Source organism: Taudactylus pleione, unplaced genomic scaffold (genome assembly GCF_031769625.1).
Source record: "Taudactylus pleione unplaced genomic scaffold, aTauple2 ptg000352l, whole genome shotgun sequence".
NCBI classification, from domain to species: Eukaryota; Metazoa; Chordata; class Amphibia; order Anura; family Myobatrachidae; genus Taudactylus; species Taudactylus pleione.
In genome coordinates, this window is record NW_028284753.1 from 11,577,948 (window position 1) to 11,598,680 (window position 20,733).

The 20,733-nt window shown below is 43.7% G+C and overlaps 2 protein-coding genes across 8 annotated transcripts in view; both read left to right on the plus strand.

Annotated features, from left to right (window-relative positions):
• The window catches only part of PHKA1 (phosphorylase kinase regulatory subunit alpha 1), a 231,283-nt gene extending 225,253 nt beyond the window's left edge, over positions 1-6,030 (plus strand). For all 4 annotated transcript variants that reach the window (XM_088444268.1, XM_088444270.1, XM_088444271.1 and 1 more), the window contains one exon: positions 3,834-6,030. In XM_088444268.1, the coding sequence (XP_088300394.1) occupies positions 3,834-4,007 (174 nt within the window). In that variant the 3' untranslated portion in view covers positions 4,008-6,030. The remainder of the gene's footprint in view (positions 1-3,833) is intronic.
• Positions 6,031-18,535: 12,505 nt separating this feature from the next.
• Positions 18,536-20,733, plus strand: part of HDAC8 (histone deacetylase 8) — an 80,790-nt gene continuing 78,592 nt past the window's right edge. The window contains exons 1-2 of one of the 4 annotated variants that reach the window (XM_088444272.1): positions 18,536-18,679; positions 19,586-19,638. In XM_088444272.1, coding sequence (XP_088300398.1) covers positions 18,542-18,679; positions 19,586-19,638 — 191 coding nt within the window. In that variant the 5' untranslated portion in view covers positions 18,536-18,541. Of the gene's footprint in view, positions 18,680-18,716; positions 19,072-19,105; positions 19,343-19,585; positions 19,639-20,733 lie in introns of those variants that run through there. The other 3 variants (XM_088444274.1, XM_088444275.1, XM_088444273.1) reach the window with 3 other exon arrangements.

Genomic DNA, 20,733 nt, shown 5'->3' on the forward strand with positions numbered 1-20,733 from the left:
TTCAGAGATGGTAGCAAATGGCACCACTTGTTTGTCTTTGTATGCAGTTACTGTGCAAAAATATGAAAATGTCGCAGCTGCTGGGAATTGTATTCATACACCCAGGCAACCAATGGTTGTCATCGAACTTCTGAGTAACCCTATGGTTACTCAGAATGCCCATCAGAACTGAGGCGCTGAAGCCTTCGCAATGAAATGCAGGGTCACAGGTTGAGACATGCTCAAAAACGTTTGCGACATGCACCCGTTGAGTCGCCACCCCCAGTTGCCATCCACAAATGATCCCTGCCTGTCAATCACTTTGTGAATAAATCCTCACTAGGACCATTGTGGAACATGTGCAGTGTTAATCATCCGTTTGCAAAAACATCAGCATTGCTACCGTCTCAGAATCAGGCCACCTCCTGTGGACAGTACAGTAATATTGTAAAGAATACATCTAAATGTCATTTTTTCAGGTATATATCTACCTACAATAGCTGCTTTTCTAGTAAAGTGTATTTACCATTTATCTAATTTCTCTAAAAAAAAAAAAAAAAAATGTCTCATCAAAACCCTTATCTACATTTTGTCAAATATCACTGGATGTGAAATTGCTAGCATGAATACAGCATAAACATCAGGAATACATTAGCAAACTCCTACTCCTCATGTTTATTATGCAAACTAAGCAGTAGGGCCAAATGTAATAGCCCTCGACTTGTGGGAGCCGGCACTATTCCTGTGACATAGTCACTAGATTTGAAGCGGCAATTAGTTTAAAGTCAAGGCTAACGTTTTGCCGTTAATCTAATTGCTGCTTTAAAACTGGTGACTATGATCCTTGAATTACACTGACTTTAAATTGTGGGTTATTGCATTTGGCCCGTAGTGTCTATTTATGTTAAATATATCTGACCAACAGACTATGGACTTATCGCTTACATTATTTGTATAGAAGAAGAACCACTTTGCAGATAACAATAACCAAGCTATCGTATAACAAACCATATTTGTTTGGATCTGTGTGTAAATGTTCCTCTCATTTTTTTAAATGTTATAGTCTATAAATACTTTCTATGAAAGTACTTTGTTACCCAGTGTAAAGTACGTACTGAGTTTAATTAGTACACACCAATCATTTGTAATTAAGTAATGACCCAATATGCACTAATAGAAAGACCACCAACAGATTAAAAGGGGCACTTTGTGTGGCCATCTCAGACCAGCAGCACTGGAAATCCCATAACTAGCCAAGGTAAAGCCTCTTTATTGTAGAACTGCATATATACATATGTGTCCTTGCTCATCTAGCATCAATACACCATGCAGCGCGATATGTCTGGCGTGACTGAGCCATCAGGTCCTGTGCATCTCTACTAGCGTTGGGCATCTTTTTGTGCCGACAATGCGTATTAGTTGCAAAGTGGTGTGACTAGGAAGCACCAGGAGACTGTGCTAATTAATTTGATACACTATGTGACATTTGTATATCTGTGTGTGACTGGGAATGGCACTAGGAGTGGAAAAAATACTGCGGCCGCTGCATTGTACAGTAGTACTTTGCATGCTGATTGAGAGATTAAGGGCGGTATCCAATTATCCCTGAACGTTGTTCGGGTGCTAATGGATCCCTCGGGGTTATCCAATTAGCCCCGAAGTCCGCCCTACGCCGGAACTTATCGGGTTTTTTTTAGGGACCTGATCTGTCCCGAAAAATAATCCACGATAAGTGCAGTTTTTTCTCTTGCAGCAAAGCTGGGGAACACTGGACAATGGGATTGTAGGTTGGAGCTGGAGCACCTAAATTAAACTGTAGCTTTAAAAAGTAATCTCCTCACCCTGCAATCCCAAAAATCCAGTGTTCTTTAGGTGCTCACGGAGTAGGGAACGTTTGATGGGGCAGCCCTGTTGTAGTTTAGCCTTTTTGTTTTGTAATTTTTTTATGTTTATTTTTACATAGGTCTGTGCACTGCTTGTAGGGTTGCTCAACATCCCTCTCATCTCGGTTTCTCATTGGGTCCATCGTGCACCACAACTGAATGTTCCACAAGGTCGATGCCTTGCTGCAATAGAATATAGGATTTTTCTCTTAAGCAGGTTGGGGGAACACTGTGATCCCTTGCTCACACTCAATCGTGCAAGGTGTTTGGTTCTTGACTGGTCTTTTTCCTACTGGTTTGTTTGGTTGTTCTAACAGTTTCACATGATTTCTGCTACTCCTCTCTGGACTCTTTTAAATAAGTACTGGAATTGTTGGATTGAAGCTACAGTTTAATTTACAATCCCATGGTCCAGTGTTCCCCAGCCTGCTTAAGAGACCAGGATTAAACAGTAAATTGACCAAATATCCTATTTTCACAGCCTCAATGGCGAAAACACATAGGTCCATGAGCTTTTCACGCTCCTGTGTGTTTTCGGGTGAAATATCCTATTATTTTGGCCGAAATAATAGGATAGGGGGAAAAAAAACATTGACGAAAAACGGGGATATTCGGCGATGGCAGCTTATTGGATTCTCCCCTAAGTTGCACACTGATATAAGTGTCACTTATCAGATTAATCAGCGCAGTCTCCTGGTCTATTTGTATCTCATTGCAACTTAGACTTAATTTAGGCATAAAAAGACACCCGGCGCTAGCAGAGGCTCACGCGACCAGTCACACCACAAGGGGCTGTTTGATGCGACTGTAGCAAAGATGACTGAGGACTCTGTACTGCAGACATACTTACCAACTCTCCCTCATTGTCAGGGAGACTCCCTGAAATAGCAGCAATCTCCCTGTCTCCCTGAAGAGTCCAGCAATCTCCCTGATTGCACCTTACCCCCATTATGAAGCTGTCATATAAAAATAAAAAAAAACTGAGATATGTACATTCAAATGGGATCATTAGAATTATTTCCCTGAATTGGGTATAAGGCACAATGATCCCTATGGCTAGATGCATTTTCTGAAAAGTATCAGTGTGTTTCCATCAACGAATATATCTTACTAACTGCTTTGGGGCTCATTTACATTTGTATGTAAGTCAGGTTTATGACACGCCTCTCAGATGTAGTAGTACACGCCCACTTTACCGCCACTCTCATATGTGCTGCTTCCACAATCTCCCAGAAATGTTTTTTCAAAAGTAGGCAAATATGACTGCAGTATATAACTACAGTGAGATGTTTTTGCTATTTGTAGTAGTCAGAAGGTAAAATATGTACCTCCTATGCCTCAGTGTGTCCACATCTTATTCTGATTTTCCTTCAACTGTTAGGTGTTTGTGATGAAATTGCTGCATTTTACTGTGTTTTATTTGCAGCTTTATCTAGGTGTGAATGGACAGGAGCAATTGTCATAGGGATCAATGATCTCAGTGTCAAAAGCATTATAGGAAGAGTTTCCAAGCTGCTTGCCTGTTCCATGCTGCACAATATCTACTGTGACAAGTGCTTGCAGAGGTGGGAAATAAGCGGCCCTCCTGCTGCTGTTGAACTAAACATCCCATCATGTGCTGTCACAGTTTTAGCGTGCCCTGATAAAAAACTGTGGCAGGGTATGCTGAGATGTGTAGTCCCACAATAGGTGGAGGGGCGCATGTTGCCCACTCCACTTAGCGGGAACCTGTATGTTGACATCCTAGGACTGTAAGTATTCTTACCCGCTGCTTACAGCTACAAATACACAGTGCTGAATTTCAGCAGTATGTCACCTGATTCTCTCATTGACCCTGATAAAACATAGGGCTCAATTTATGCTGCAATGAAATGAAATGGAATGAAATGGAATGAATGGGTGTTTTAAAATTGCATAACAAAAATATTGCGTTTTGATAGCTTTATTTTTTTTTTCTTTTCCTGGGTGCAGAAAGTGCTGGGCGCAGATGATGCCATGTTGCAAGTTGACCCGGTAACAGGAATTTGTGTCTTGTTCTATGACAGTGCCCCCAGTGGACGGTTTGGCACAATGACGTACCTCTCCAAATCAGTGGCCATAACATTGCAGGATTCTCTCCCACATGGCGGTTGCTCCATGCAATAACACAAGTCAGATGTTTACAACAGACGCACTGAGACTTGGAAACATTCACCTAGTTCTCTGTTAACGATACTTATTGCTCCTTGTTGAAGATTTGCTGCCTTAGAGACTTCGCAATAGCCATATTTTTTTCATTTCCCAAGGAGTAAATTTTTGAAACTACAATAACACTTTGAATATTTAGAGACCCAGTAAGGGGCACTGAAAGGGCTATGCGACGGGTACTGATCTCCATAGTAAACCTTTCTCCAAGTGGGTGTGGCTATGCCTCAGTGCAAGGCCACGCCCCCTCTATAGCAACAGGGTCTGCTAGCTGTCTCCTCAGCCCTGGAGCTAGGACAATATAGACCTACAACAGCTGAATGTGCAGATGTTTGGAGACTTATTTTTTTTTAACCTGTGAAAGGACACCTAATAATAAATATAATCTTCTGGATAATGTGTAATTTCACCTACCGCCATTCTTTCCTTAGAACCGTTACTGAAATACAGCAGAGAAGAGACAGTTTGTTAGTCTGCATTGCACACAGCAACTAACCTATAAATAATGACACACATGACAACACTTTGTTTCTATACGATTTAAAATGGCGCTATTTTAGTTTTACTATTCCATTTGATAACTAAGGAACCAGCACATATGAATGCTGGCCATACAGAATCTTGGAAGAAGATAATTTGAGTAAATAATTTTTATTTCCAACCCTTAATGAAGTGAATAAACAGTTTAGTACCATCTAATGTTTTTAATATGTTAAGAAAATAAATATAAATGTTGCTGTTTTTTTTTTTATTTATTAAAAAATTGCATAGTTTTGGCAAAACGCATGTTTACAGGGTGTTCTGGTGATACATACTCCTAGCCATGCTTATAATTGCCGTCTATTGATAGATCTTTGCTGTTGGTACCGTTCTTTCCTGAAAGCCTCAAATGTCTCATCTGTACAATATAGTTTTTAGCATCCAGCTCACAACCCTATAACATGATATACCAGTATATGCAACATATATATATTTCCGACTTTATGGTTATACTGGTTGGCATTACCATAGCAGAAGGAATTTGCTCACGTGGTCGACCGGGGCCATGTCGACATAGATAATGTTGACACCACAATTTCGATATTAGAATATCGACATGGGTTCAAAATGAAGACACCCTCAAAATGTCATCGTGTTCATAGTGTCAACCTGATGCTCGTCATTATAAATGTCAACCTAACATGCCACGCCCTAGCAGGAAGTAACTGCCGGTGCTTTCAGGCTGTTACACAGTAATGAATTCCGAAGAAGTTACCGTACACTTGTGTTTGAACAGAAAAAAATCTATAACATAAGGAAAAAAAGGGGATCTCCCAACAACAACTGTAATTTTATTTTATTAGCAGAAATTAATCATACAAACATCCACATGTTGGACTGAAATGATACATGGTACTTTCCTATTAATCAGTGATAGTCACGCAAATTGCGACATCATATTAACCTACTGTACACATGTCAGGCTCTGAAAGACTCCTTGGTCATGTAGGTCAGTGTCTTTGCACTGATGCTTGAAACATGTAAGTAGTACGCTCAGTTCACATGTATGGAAATGTCACATTTGTGATGCCATTTGTTTTCTTATCCTTTATTTTACCACGTCATATAGTTTTTGTATTTATTGTTCATTTTTCTGCAGTGTAAAAAATAATAGGTTGTCTTAAACATATGAAAATGTGCAATTGTAACTCATGTTAACCATTTGCTTTACCTTATTTGCTGCTGAATGGATCAATTCATTTTAGAGAGTTTATATAAATGTAACAAAGTACTTATGATGTTCTGCTTGTGTGTGTGAGTAACTCTACTATGGATATATATTAATGTTCGCCTATAAATCATTTCAGCTGGTGACCATTGTCTTTTGCAAACAATAACACTGGGATTATGAAAGATATAGTTTATCTGATTGTTTTAAAATTTTCTTCATATTCACCTTAATGTAATTTGCAAGCAATAAAACATGGTTCATCTTCAACTCGAATTGAATGAAATCCTACATCCGTAGCCCTTGAGGCACATACTTTCCTGTATAATCAATATTTTGCTACTGTGAAAACTATGCTCTCTCTTCCGTAATTCACAAAATTATGTGTAAAATAATTGCATGTTATTGTATAAGTAACTTGTTAATAAACTAGACCACCTGATTCTACACATGAAAAATCAATGTTCAACTAAAAATGCATTTATGTTGCAGCTGCCAGGAACTTTTAGATGCTACAACACCACACAAAACCGTATATATGGATTTGCACAAATTATATTGTAGTGTGATGGGTGTTTAAATGAAGCACATAGCTCTTCATAAATACTAAAGAAAGAAAAGGAATTTTCCATTTAATACTTACTAATTTTAAACTAAAGTGCTTTAAAAAACAAACAAAAAAACACTCATTTATTTTTTTTTACAAGTAAATTTTATTTAAAAATGCTTTAACAAATAGTACACCAGAGCACAAAAGTAAATGGAATAAACCGTACATAAAGACACAAATGTGTACACTGATAAACAATATAATACAAAAAGGATCACAAAATATGATAGAGACCATATTGTTACAACAAAATCAATAACACATAATACACATTTTAAAACATAAAATGAATAGGTAACAAATAAAAAAAAAAACTAAGAAGAAGAAATCAGCTGAGAAAGAGAGGGAGGGGAGATAGGAAAGAGAGGGAGAAGTGGGGGTCACAATAAATAACTGACTGCTTACAACTAACTTAACAGAGAGTAGGAACTAAGTTGAGCCCATAAGGGATTTATACCGTTCGGATTCGCAGAATTCTATCCAAGTGAACCATATCGCCGAAAAGATCTTAAACGTATCAGCAGAAGACTAGTAGGGGAATTAAATATGGAGCGAAAACTCAGTTTTTGCGTTAATATCGCACCTATGACGTCATTATCGTAGGTTTTAGTTTTACACTGTATTCAATTTCAAAGACTTTTCGCAGGTTCGAAAAGTCTTTGAAAAAAAGCGGGGATAACTTTTCACCACTGAATAGGTGGCCAAAATAATTGGGGTTTAGGGGTGCAGGCTTAAAAAAAATAGCCTGCACCCCTGGGAATGACATTTTAAAAATAACTGTGTCAAAAAAATTTTTAACAAATAGGGACACCCCAAAAAGTTAATTTAAAAATTGGGGTGAAAAAAATGGGAAAACAGTGTTTAAAAATAGGGAAATAGGTTCAGGGCTATTCTGCAAGTATGCGGCAGGTGTATTCTAGAATAGGCTATTAGCGTCAGGTGCATAGTTGCAGAATTTTTAAAAACTTACTTTAGGGACATAAAAATATGCTAGTACCCATTTTCATGTACCCCAAATTTGATGGGACCACTTAAAAAAACGAATAAAATAACCTAAGTGCTCTTCTGCAACACTTCTTCAACACCTGCTTCGGCTATTTAAATCCTCGACTTTCATTTGCAGGTTAAAACGGGGGTACCCATAGTGATCCCTCATGTTTTTACAACTTTAGGGGGGTCCTACAATTTTTTCCAGGAAAATTTCGTAGTTTATCGCAAATCCCACTTCGCCAGGTCCCGTTTTCGTAGATTTTATATTTAATACGGGGATAAAGCGGTCGCGTGTGCGATACTTTATCCCTGAAAAATCTCCGATGTGGAGCGAAAAGTCCAGCACGGACTTTTCGCTCCCATATTGAATACCCCTCATAATATCATCCATAGACATATACATTTCGATTCTTTGAAACCAGTATTTCAGGGTCAAGGAAAGGTAGACTTCCAGCGCACAGATGCATATTGGTGGCACAGCCTTGGCAGCTTCCCCTAAGGATGGATCTTCTCTCCATCAGGATCTTCATTGACTGGGATGGGGTGGCTGTTGAGACAGCCCTCTTGTAGGACATGGATTTCTCAATTCCTGTGGTCCATACTATGCTTTGCACTAGGAAACCCAGGGCTGTAACTAGGGTGGTGCGGCTGGTGCTGTCACACAGAGTGGGATGCCCTGGTGGCAAAAGCCACTATGCTCACCAGCCACCACAACTGGGGGAGGAGGAAGAGCATCCAGCGCCCATCTACATCACTTCATGAACAGACAGGCTGCTTGCTGCCACAGGCTCTTCTCACCATACAGTCACGTGACCACCATTAGAGGGAGCTCTGTGTTGGCTCTTTCCATCCTGGGATATCTGACAAACTGGGGTCCCTGACGGAAGATTGCGCTACACCCCTAACAAGCACAGGAGGAGCCTGGCAGTGGCCAGTGTCTTTCCGCCTCCCAGCACTGTGCGTGTACCACCCTAGCCTAGATGGCTGCTGCTGGTGCAGATGGAGGGCTGGAGCGAGGTGAACTCACCAAGACCGTTAAAAGCAGAGGGAAGCATGAAATACTAGGGGCAGGTGCAGGGCCTTTAAGAGCCAGCCCAAACCCCATTACTGATGAGGGGGTGTGGCCAAATTGCCGGAGGCATGGCCATGCCCCCTTAGATTAAGAAAAAAAAAACCTATTTGCAGAGCTGCTTGCTGGAGAGAGGGGCGCTGTGAGCCTCTCGGCCTGGCATAAATCCGGGGGGGGGGGGCACGATCAGTGTGATAGCTCCCCCCACAGGCAGAAGTGAGCAGTCTCCCACTCCAGCCCAGTGCACAGCAGCATGTGCCGGGCTGCTGAAAGGTAAGAGGAAGTGGGGGCGGTGGACAGGGAGCCTCCTACAAACCCAGGTTCCCCGTCTCTTGGTGCCCCTGAGCAGGCAGTGTGTGGTGACAGGTGTATAGTGCTATATGTACAGGAGGGCATGTGTATAATGTTTTATACACGGGGCAGCTGTATAGTATTATTTGTACAGGAGGCTGGTGTATAGTGTTATGTGTACATCGAGCTGGTGAATAGTGTTTTATATAAAGGAGAGACTGATGTATAGTGTAACGTGTACATGGGGGCTGGTGTATAGTGTGATATGTACACAGGGGGCTTGAGTATGGTGTAATGCAAAAGTTATTTTTCTGGAAAAATAGGTTCAGGAACTGGGGGTGGAGCTATAAAAAACTAAGTGGCAATAGTGAGCCATGGATTCTGTGTGGGGCTGGAGGGACCCATCTGCACAGATTAGAAAAAGGAAGGGTGACCACACTTAATGACTGCCGAGTTGAGTCAGTCCAAGAAGGATTGAGGCAGAAAAGTCAGGCTGCTAGAGTAGACAGTACAATTGGAACTACGGCAGCTATAGAGCCCAGTGTGCCAAGCCAGGCCAGTGGGAGGCCAGTAGGCCGTGTCCAGACCTGCAGGGGACAGGGAGGAACACAAAAGACTAATGGCCTGATTCAATATTGATCGCTATTCTGCTTATACGCATGCAACGCAGTTGCTAATATCAGCAGTGATCTGCAAATGTTTGCATTCGCATTGTGATCACAGCCTGACATAAGGACGCCCACTTCCCCTTACTCACATCCGTATAGTTAGGCAACATAGCGAAACAATCAGTAACATCGAGTAACATTGGACCCATACACACAGTTAAGGCAGGTCAGACCTTACTTCAGCGCACGCTATGAGATCTCAGGCTGCATCTGGTATCACAGTGGCTAGTTTATGTATGCCCATGCAACAGCATTCAAATGCACTGGCACACCTGCATTCGCCCGACCACCCCTCCCATCACCACCCACAAAAGACACTAACTGTCAGTCACTCTGCCATGCGCAGTGCAAATTAATTGGCCGATTGCGTGTGTATAAGCAACTGCGATCCTTGCTGAGTTAGGCCTTGAGACTGTATTACATTTGCAGACTAAAGGCCCATTATAGAGAGGGGCAGAGCAGTGAACACCAGTTGACACCAGTAAATCTTTGAACCTGAAAGCTACGTGTGGACCCTTATTATGCACCTAGATACAGCACCACTGACCCCTATACCGAGATAAATTATATATATGTATATATAATGTGGCAAAAAGGGTTCTTTGCCCTGTTCTGCTATTCCCTGGATAAAGATGTCGCTGTTCCCTGCTGGATACCTTTTAAAACAGCTGCACCACATGGGTCTGATTGATGTGCGTGTTTGTGTGTGTGTGTGAGCTGCTAATGTTAGCTTAGTGTCAGGGAGCCATATGCGGCATGTAAATGTGCTGATCGAACATTTTGCATCAGTAAACAGACAACTGCTGTTAGGTGTGTTTCTTTGTAAGGAGACTCTTACAAAGTGGTGGCCAATACAGGAGTGGGTGGCACAACTGGCTCCTTATTTGTCGGGCGAAGCACAGCGGGCCTATGTGGATATTCCCGAAGCCCAGGGGGATGTTACATCCTGATTAAACCTTGGTACAACCTGACTATAAACCTCTAGACAATCCTGCCTATAAACCTCTAAACATAGATGGCGCTAAGTAGCGCTATGACCAGTCGCACACCCCAATAAATGCTCTCAGTCTTTGGCACTTGTGGTCCAACGCACAAAAGTTATTCAAGAAAAATGCAGTTAGTTACACGCTGTGATCTAAAGACAATTAGCGCAAATAAATCATACAGACCCAAGGTACAGTTGTTATATACGCACGCGCTCTGGTCCCAGATACCGGCATCAGCAAGAAACCTCCGTCAACAGCACAGCAAGAAGACTCAAGACTGGGGTCAGAGAGCACACATATATACTCTTTCAGGAATTGGCAATACAATGGACATGAGCTGGTATTGTTTCATTGGTTCTTCTTCTTTGGTTTTCTGTTATGACATAGTTCATTGGTCTGTTTGTACTTGAGAAGTTCAGCCTCCCAGTGGCTCTTTGTGTACTTTTTCCTGCCGCATAACTAAGCAATGAACACTTCATACATTGTACATTCTATCACCTACTTCCCTATAGTTCATAACTTGCAGATGCTTGTAGCGATTTCCCCACCGATAGAACCGGAGATCTGCAAATACACAGCGGATCAGAATGGCACCAAACATGATCTTATTTATATTATATTTATGGTTTAGTACATAATAACACTTTGGGTAATAACCTTTATTACTGCAGAACCTTTTTATGTAATTTGTGTAAGAGAATATTGCATAAAGTTGCTAATATGCTGGTGCATTTATTTGTAGAGTGCTTATGATAAACAGCGTAACTGTGAGTAATGTGCAGTGTTTATGCATGTGAGTCTGTGTGTGTGTTTTATGCATGTAAGTCTATTTATGATGGATTTTAGATTATATATATATATATATATATATATATATATATCCCTTACTAACATATTTTTAAAACTATGATGCAAAGTGTTACAAGCAGCTAGGGACCCCCAGCTGATTGTCGTTTCCACTGCGTCTGGTAAGCAAAACCTCTGACCATTGTTAATTCAGACAAATTCAATTGTGCTTATCAATGTCTGGGTTATACTGTATTTCAATTGCTACAGCCATACTTGTCTATGCGGGGCTTCCCAATTTATATGTAAAACACTCACAGTATCCTGGTGTATTGCTTTTTAATTACTTTTCTCAGATATGTATACAGAAGCTGTTTCTTGTTACTAACTAAACCCTGCATGAATATTGGCCCTCATTCAGAGCCGTACGCTCTGAGCAGAGCGCACGCTCTGCATGAGGGCCAGGCTCCTTTTTCATGGAGCGTCCTCCTGGACGCTCGTATAGCTGTGGGTCACCACCCACAGGCTATACGAGCGTGCATTTTGATGGCCGCGATGGTCGTGACCATCGCGACCATCGAAATTGCGAGCCGGAGCCTGCGGTTGAGGTTTTCAACCGCAAGCTCCGGAGTGATTTTGGCTCTATCAGAGCCAAAATCACTCCCACTGACATCACTAGTGATGTCAGTGGGCCGGCTTCTGACGGGAGGCGTTCCCGTGGGCACGCCCCCGTCAGGGAGGCACGCCCCCGGCACGCCCACCAAAGGGGGCGTGCTGTCAATCAACATTGACAGCACGCCCCCTTTGATCGGACACAACGAGCGAAGGAAAGTCCTTCGCTCGTCGTGTCTGGCGCATGCGCACGACGGAGCTCCCTCCGTCGTGCGCATGCTCAGTGCAGACCATCGACCCACTTGCGAGCGTACAGCCGCTCGCGAGTGGGTCTGAATCAGGCCCATTGTGTTTGTCAGTGCGAGAGTGTTGTATATTATTCACTATTTAGTGTTGTGCGAATGTGTGGATATGTGCGCACACTGGGTGGTGCGCACGCAATGTTACATCGTGGATTGTACCAACATAAATCGGGCAGCGGACGACCAAATCGTCCGATAACAGTTGAATTGCGGTTGCATGCAATTATTCGACTTCGACAGGGAGAATTATCAGCAGCTAAAAGCCGCAATTCTGGTGCGGGTAGATGTGACAGGGCCTGGGAAAGCACAGCGATTTTATGACTGGCTATATAGCCAGGTCCGCAACATGTGCTCAGCTAGCCTATCTGGCGAAGTTAACCCAGAATTGGTTAGAGCCCAAACAAAACCAGCCAGAAAGGATCCTGGAAATCCTGGTAATCGACCATTGTGTGCGAAACCTAACGCAGGAGCTGCAAAGACGGGTTCTGCAGAGCAATCTGCAGTCGTTTGAGGAGCTTGCGGTAGCCATTGACTGATGTTATGCCCTGGGAAATAAGGCCCAGACAGCAGAGAAGATTGTCAGGCTGATATTCAGAAAAGAATCAGCACAAGATGTGGGCACAGAGTGGAGGGTGACCCCAGAAGTGTGCTTTAAGTGTGGCGAACCGGGGCACTTTCAAAGGAATTGTCCAAATCAGAAGGAACCAATGGATTGTTCGGTGGGGCGACGGGGCCCCACATTCCCTTTCTGTGTGGCCATGTCCTCATCCCTGGTTAGCCCACTGTTGTTCCGAGTGCCAGTCCTGATAGAGTAACATGCAGTGTTGAATTTGATGGATTCGGGCAGTGAAGTCACCCTAGTGTCTAGCCCTCTGGTTCCAGAAGGACTGGCTGCCACCATTAAAGGTCCTGTATGTCCACGGGGACACTGAGGAATATGACCGTTTCTGTCTTCACGTGACTGCTAGGGGACAAAAGCACCAAGGTTGCCGTATACCCTTATTCTGGGGTGAGACTTTCATGTGTTACGGGAGTTTATACTCGACCGGATCGGTCTGGACATGCCGGCAACTGAATTACCAACCAGACATCCGGAACAGGAGGGAGAAATCCGAAAACAGCAAGATCTGGAGCCTGGGTGCCAGGCTTTGGCTGCAATCAGACCAGCATCGCCTACCAGAAGACGTGAAGAAGGAGGCCTGCTCGGAAACAGATGGGAGGAGGCAAAACCCTGGTTAGCTGCTTGAGAAGACTGCTCTCCTGTGTCCAAGACTGTAACACTCCAAGACTTTACTAGAGACCAATGAAAGGATTGTGCATTGGTGAATGCCTATAAAAATGTAATGGAAATTAATTGGATGTGGAAGGCTGAAAGACTGGCTGAAAGAGAACCATACTTTAGAATGGAAGGGGACCTGCTATGTAGGGTATCCGCATGGCAGTTAGGAGGTACTGCCAAGCTTGCACAGTCTGCCAACAGACCGCACCTAGATCTAATGATAGAGTCCCACGGTTACCCCTTAATCCCAGATTCAAAAGTAATGCAACACTTAAAGGGGTCACAGGGGCAGCAAAACAGGGGTTCTGACACCCAAGCCTCCATATGCTCCTATAATCCAGGTGACAAGGGGTTTGACCAGGTGCCCACACAAAAGGGCAAATTGGTGTGCACATGCACCAGGCCCTTGTAAAGTGATAGGGTTCCATAGGCCCTTCCGTCCTCGAAGCCCTACCTCAACAGATTACAGAAGGAGGTGATGGGCAATTCAAAATTGGGGCTCCCCAAAATGTTGATGCCCGCTCACAGAAGTTTGCGCAGCATATGGCAGCTGAGTAGCCAAAGTTGGAGAAGTTATTTGAAGGAAAGAGATGGTGCGGGCTCCTGAGCTAGGAAGAGAACCTGCAAGTGGTGGTCAGGGAGGGAATTCAGTGTGAAGTGGATGGAGGTGAGGTGACAGGGAGAGGAGGGAGGGCAGGGCTTAGTGGTGGGGGAGAAGTGAATAAAAATCAAGTAATGGGAGAGGTGGGGAGGGAAGCAGAGTGGTGGAAGGGAGACAGATGAGTAGAGAGGGGGGTGGAGGTGGAGACTAGGGAGGGAGGATAGAGGTGGGAACGGGGTAGAATAAAGGATAATGGTGATACTGAGTGAGAGGGGATTTGAAGAAAAGATGGTAATTGTGAGTAAATAGGGGGAGGAAAAATTGAAGTAAAAATTGAGGCTGTGGAGTAGATGTACTAAGCTGTGGAGAATTAGGAGCTGATTAGTTGGTAGTTTATCTCTCTCCAAGGCTTAGTACATCTCCCCCCTATATGAGAAGCAGATAGTACAGTAAATTTTCAGAAATACAAGCAAAAGTAAAGTGATGGGAAATATGTGTGCACAACAACAAAAGCTTATTACTAAACAGAATAATTATGGAGATTTTATGGGTGCAAAAAGTAGATACTAAAGTAGACAATGGGCCTGGTTCAGCTTTGGGAATAGAGTACAAATTTGCAAGTAACACCATGCTACCCCGCAGGTATGGGCGTATGTAAAATGTGCATAGAGATTAGATTTGGGAGAGGTGTGTCCAAGCAGACATCTAAATTGCAGTGTAATCATAAAGCTGTCCAGCATTTGTGGGCTACATGCAGAAGCAGCCAGTATTTACCCTGCATGCAAATAAATGTATGTATTTGCTCCCCTTGCACTGCAACATGATATGTCCAGGATCACAGTTACTTGCAATATCTCACTCTATTCCCAAAACTGAATCAGGCCCATTCTTAGAAGTGAGAGGCTGTAAGGCAAGACTAAAAAGCAATGGTAAGATAGGGCTAACGGGGGTATAAAGGCAAACTGCCATTGGTACAGATATGTGGTGTGATGTTTACACACCACAGGCAGAACAAATACTTTCAAGCAAGGTGGTAAGTTCTTGCAGTGTCCAAACAGGGAGTTCAGTGTGGAGCAACCAGGTTACAATCAAAACAAAGAAAAAAGAATTGTCATTGAATGGATGAACTCATGTTAAAATATAACTTTATTATATGTTTATTAAAATTATGAATATGAAGAAACAGGACAGTGAAAAATAAAATAAAGTATATGTGTGTATTCAAAGAAGGAAATACGTGTATTAAAATTATCCTGACCGCACGGGGCTCCTACATGAAATGAAGTAATAATGGCTTTGTGTGATGTTAATATTCCAAAGAGCGCTGTACTGAATAAACACGCTTGATCACTATTAAATATATATTGCTTAAAGAAATGTGTGTCAGTCTTTTTCGAAGTGTTTGTTCAGGGGACCATGATTCAAATCCCCTCAGAAATTCTTTATTCACACGATCTTATAGATACAAGTTATATGATTAAGGTTCCAAAGTAATAGATACACTGAGGGTTACTCTGTATCTAGCAACTCCCCAGGTTATACTCAAATCTCTGAGTTGATTTAATTATCAGGCTGAAGTTCTATTCTCCATATGTATATCGTATGTATAATTTATAGATATTCAATTCTTTAATCATAACTGATATTCCTCTAGCAACACAGGAATAATTCCATTATTGTATCATCCTTTCATATGGAGATGGTAGCGAAACTATAAAATATGACATTCCTATCATGCCAACAAATATCTATTGGGGTTTGTATGATCGTTTTTTTCTCTTACAAGATTTATATCTGATAGACATACGTACCTGTGCGGATAGATGTTCTTTTTTATTGATAGGGCAACCAGGTTATGCAGACAGCAGGGGCCAAATGTAATAGGGTGAGAGTTTAGAAAAGTTTCTTCACACTTTTTTCTCGCCCAATGTAATGGAGTCCGAGAACATGCAAACTTGCATGTTTTTGACCGAAAAACTCTCACTATTTAAACTCTCAATCAGATGTTTTCCCATTTTGAAGATAAAACTCTACCAATGTGAGAGGTTACAACTAAACTCTCACCCTATTACATTTGGCCCCAGGTGTTTGTTTTGGAGAGTCAGTTAACTCACAATTATTACTTCAAAGTTGTCATTCTGAAGCAGAGATGGCTGATGGATGTTCTCCTTCACTTCAGGTTTCCTTTGGTGTAATGCCGAAATTTTGTTTCAAATTTTTTTACACTTTTTGAATAATGCGGCCTGCAGCCTAGGAAAAGATACTTTAAAGTAGAAAAACTAGGCATGTGTGCTCTGTAATACCCCTTTTCCACCAAAATCTCCGGGTCTGACCCAGAGTTGGAACAGAGTTCCTATCCGGATCAGACCCGGAATTTAGCCGGCACCGGCTCTGGATATTCCCGAGTTGGCGCCGCTCACACCGGAGTCGGTGACCTGGCCTTCCTGGCGTGAAAGTGGGTGCTTGAAGATGACGTCATCTCCAAGCGCCACTGAAGTCGGACCAATCGGCCAGCTAGCAGCGCACTCCAGGTCATCGTGACCCGCAGGTGGGGCATATTTAAAATGTGCAGAGAGATTTAGATTTGGGAGGGGTGTGTCCAAACAGACATCTAAATTGCAGTGTAATCATAAAGCTGTCCAGCATTTGTGGGCTACATGCAGAAGCAACCAGTATTTACCCTGCATGCAAATAAATGTATGTATGCACGGCAACATGGTATGTCCAGGTTCACAGCCTAAAGCTGGGTACACACGTAAAGATTTTCTGTCCAACCATCCAACTGGTTGATGGTTGGAATGAAAATCTGGTAAGGTATGACAGCAAATGACAATCAGCAATTTGCTCCCAAAACACCGGAAAATGGACAAAAAACTGTTGTTTGAACAAATTGTTTAGATAAAACATTTAACAAACTTGTCTGAACGTTCATTTTCATCTGTTTTCTGGCATTTAGGATCAAATTGCTGATCATCAGTTACTCCCATACGTTACCAGATTTTCATTCCAACCAATCAACTAGTTGGATGGTTGGCCAGAAAATCTTTATGTGTGTACCCAGCCAGGGCTGCCATCAGAATTGTGGGGCCCAGCACTGGCAAAATAGGTAGGGCTCCCCACCCCCCTCTCCCCCCCGGGATGGATGGAGCAGAGGCGGTGGGGTGGGACATCAATTGGCGTGTAAATCAGTTTCAAATCTGCTATAAAATTCACACACACATAAACCAAATTATATATAATATGTATATATAGTGAAATCAACATTGATTCTAATATATATATCTATATATAGATATATATATGTCTCCCGACATAAAAATACACTGCAAAAGCCAGCTCCACATACAAAGCCAAAAGGAAGGGTAAGTGTAGGACACAGGGCAGGGAAAGGCAGGCTGGGCAAGGGAGATTGGGAGGAAGGGTAGGCTGGCTGGATTGGGGGGGTGTTACTGGGCAGAGAAGGCTGATTGGACTTGGGGGGGGGGGCAGGGAAGGCTGGCTGAACTATGGAGGGAGGTACAGGACAGAGAAGGCTGTAACGGGGGGGGGGGGGCAGTGCAGAGAAGGATGACTGGACAAGGGGGGAGGCACAGGATATTGAAGGCTGACTGGAACAGGGGGGTGGACAGGGAAGGCTGGCTGATCTATGTGGGGAGGTACAGGGCAGAGAAGGCTGCAACGGGGGGGGAATGCAGAGAAGGCTGGCTGGAACGGGGGAGGACAGGCTGGCTGAACTAGGGGGGGTAGCACATGTCAAGGTCGGGGAGTACCTGGTTAGTGGTGTGTTCAGCTGGCTGCGCTGATGCAGCCAGCCAGTTAGAATCCAGGCTGGCTACTTTTGAAGAATGGAGAGAGATGGGGCCCCGGGTGGTAGCGGTGCGGCAGCCAGGACAGCAGAGATAGAATAGGAAGCTGACGTTTTGCAGCTTATTGCGCCAGGCTGCGAGCCAATCACAGCTCGCGGACCGGCAGCCAATCAGGAGTGGCCGCTACAGCCGTTCCTAATTGGCTGCTGTTCCGCGATCCCACTCAGGCTAGCTTGCGGCCGCCCTGCTTGCTTCCTCCCTGCCATCACTTGCTGCTGCTGAGCTGCTACCCGGGGCCCCCCTTGCTATCCCCTCCCTCCGGGCCTGGTACTCAAGGACCGGCGGTCCCCCTCTGATGGCGGCCCTGAACCCAGCTTTAGTCTACAGTCTGGAGATAGTTATGCCAATTTATCAGCAATACAATATCATAAGGCACTTCAGTTCAAATGCCTGATATCTATAGGTATGTATCCACTAGACGAGAAAAATTAACGATTACGACATCGTAATCGTTCAATCGCTCATCAATCGTGCAGTAAAATGCCGGCAACGACCAGCGATGTGCGTTCCCGCTGGTCGTTGTCTGCATTTGTCATCGCCTGAACATGCAGGCCAACCTGTCGATATTGACAGGTTGTGCAAGATCTGCAATAAGGGAGGGTGCATGCACTGAATTTTCATACCTGCCTACTTGCTCCCTCCACTCCCAACACGCGCGAGCTGCCCTACAGTGTGTCGCCTCATGTGTTACAGCAGGGATGGGCTCTCTTCCAACGCCTCCCCAGCAATGTTTTTGCGATGCTGGTCTTCTCACAGCCCTCCCCCTTACTGCGTTCCGGCGCCATTTTGGCATCCTTTGCCCCCAGTAGAATTGCTGTGCCTGTGTCCATCACAAAGGCCTGTGAAGGTGCCAAGGAGTAAATGGGTACAGAAACATTATTGCGGCTGTCTGCTTACATATACTGTAATGGCCATTGCTATGGCTGTATTCTATGTATACTCAAAGGTTGTTGTGACAGGCTGCTGGCTTGATAATAGTCTTGGTGGGACCGAAACTTCGCTACTATCTATATACTGCTGCTACCATATTGCGTCAATCAAGGAATAAATTACCTTGAAAGGCTATGTGTCCTTGGTGAGTGCGTCCTTTTGGATATTTGTGTGTGTACACACACACACACACCACCACCACCACCACCCCCCCCCCCCCCCCACACACACACACACACTCGGGAGTCGAGTCTTGAAGCACTTTAATGTGCTGTGTCACATATAGGTCCTACGTTGGATCATAACAGAAGACAAAGACATAAAAATGTACTGTATTCTGTATTATACAAACACCTTGCATGTAGCTTGTTATTGAGCATTCACTTTACGCTAATAGTAAGGATAGGAACGATTGTGTAACTGCTTTGTTCTACGGGGGATGGTTTTGTGCACGGACTGTGGTGCGCTCGGGTCCATTGTCCCGGGCCCGGCGCTGATGCCAGTACAGAGCATGGAGAAAAGGCTTCCCCCGGCTTACATCTATAGCCCGGAGTTTGTGCAACTGTGTGACAGTGTGCAGAGCAAAGTGCCCCGCAGGGTAAGACGTGTGTACTATACTACGGGCGGGGAGCTGATGGCACCAGAGACGGCTAGTGGGGGAGGGTTCCCTATACATACATACTGTGTAAGTGGTGACAGGAGGAATAAATGTTATGTGATCTGTGTGTCAGAATATAACATTGTTGGGATTACGAATTACATGTGATCAAAGGAGACGGTTCTATAGAATATTATTACTATGCAGTTTTGTGGTTTATATAACTGTAACATTTGCCTTCAGGCCAGCATGGTGCATTCCTTGATAGAAGCCTATGGACTGCTCAGAGAAATGAGGTGAGCTGACTGAAAGCATTTTGCAACTTCTTGTTATAGGGCCTGATTCATAGATGGACGGTATTGTACAGTGCAGCGCAGCACTGTGCTAAAATATGCAAAAGCAGCAGGAGGCGTCTGTAATAGAAAGACGCCCACTGCGTGCTTTTGTGATCCGCTCCTGCATCTGAAGATGCAGCATTGGATCAACTGCATAAACATCGGTCATTTGAGTAACCCTCATGTTACTGTGATGGCCTGTGTTTTCACGCTGCCTCTGTCAGTGAAACTATGTTGGAAGACACAGACCCTGGCAGCATGCCCACAAGACAGGGCTGAAGTACCCTAGTTTTGTAAAATACATTCCGTCAACACCCCTTTCCCGCCCTAAAACGTCTGCAGACTATCACTCATCTGATGTCTGCAGACGCACTGTAATGACAATGAAGGACACATGCGCAGTATGGTTCCTCCGCATGCTCAGTTCAAAAACATTGGGGATGAACACAAACCCTTGTCTTTGCATACATCTCTGAATTAGGATGGATTATGAGACTGCTGTAATTAAATGGATCCTTGTGCGATTACACTCGGTCGGATGAAATAGTAGCACAACAAGGCATATTTTTGTTAAGTATAATCAAAAATAAGTAATGGCTTACTACCCTAACATCTGTGGAGGTCATTAAGGAACCTTGGGGGAGGTTGAATTGGCCCCTGTATGTGATAACGCTGGTAGTCTTCCTTCTCCGCATAAAAATTTATTTTCTTAACACATAGGCACGTATTCAATTGCCGGCGAAAAGTCCCGGACTTTTTGCATGCAGGAAATTTCGGCGTCATCTCTAGTTTTGCCTCCGGAAAAGTACTCGTCCCCGCTATTCACCCTATTCAATTGCAAAGGATGCGAGAACGCGTCCTGGCGAAACTCAAATCGGTGAAAAGTCCTGTCAGATTTGGGGAAATCAGCCTGACACCACCCAAAAGATGCACTGACATGGGGGATCACTATGGATACCCCCGAATAGCCCTGCCGAAGTTATTTGGGGTACTTAAATGCTCTCATTAGTTGCTAATTAGCGTCTTTGAACAAGTGGTGAAGAATAGCATTTAGCC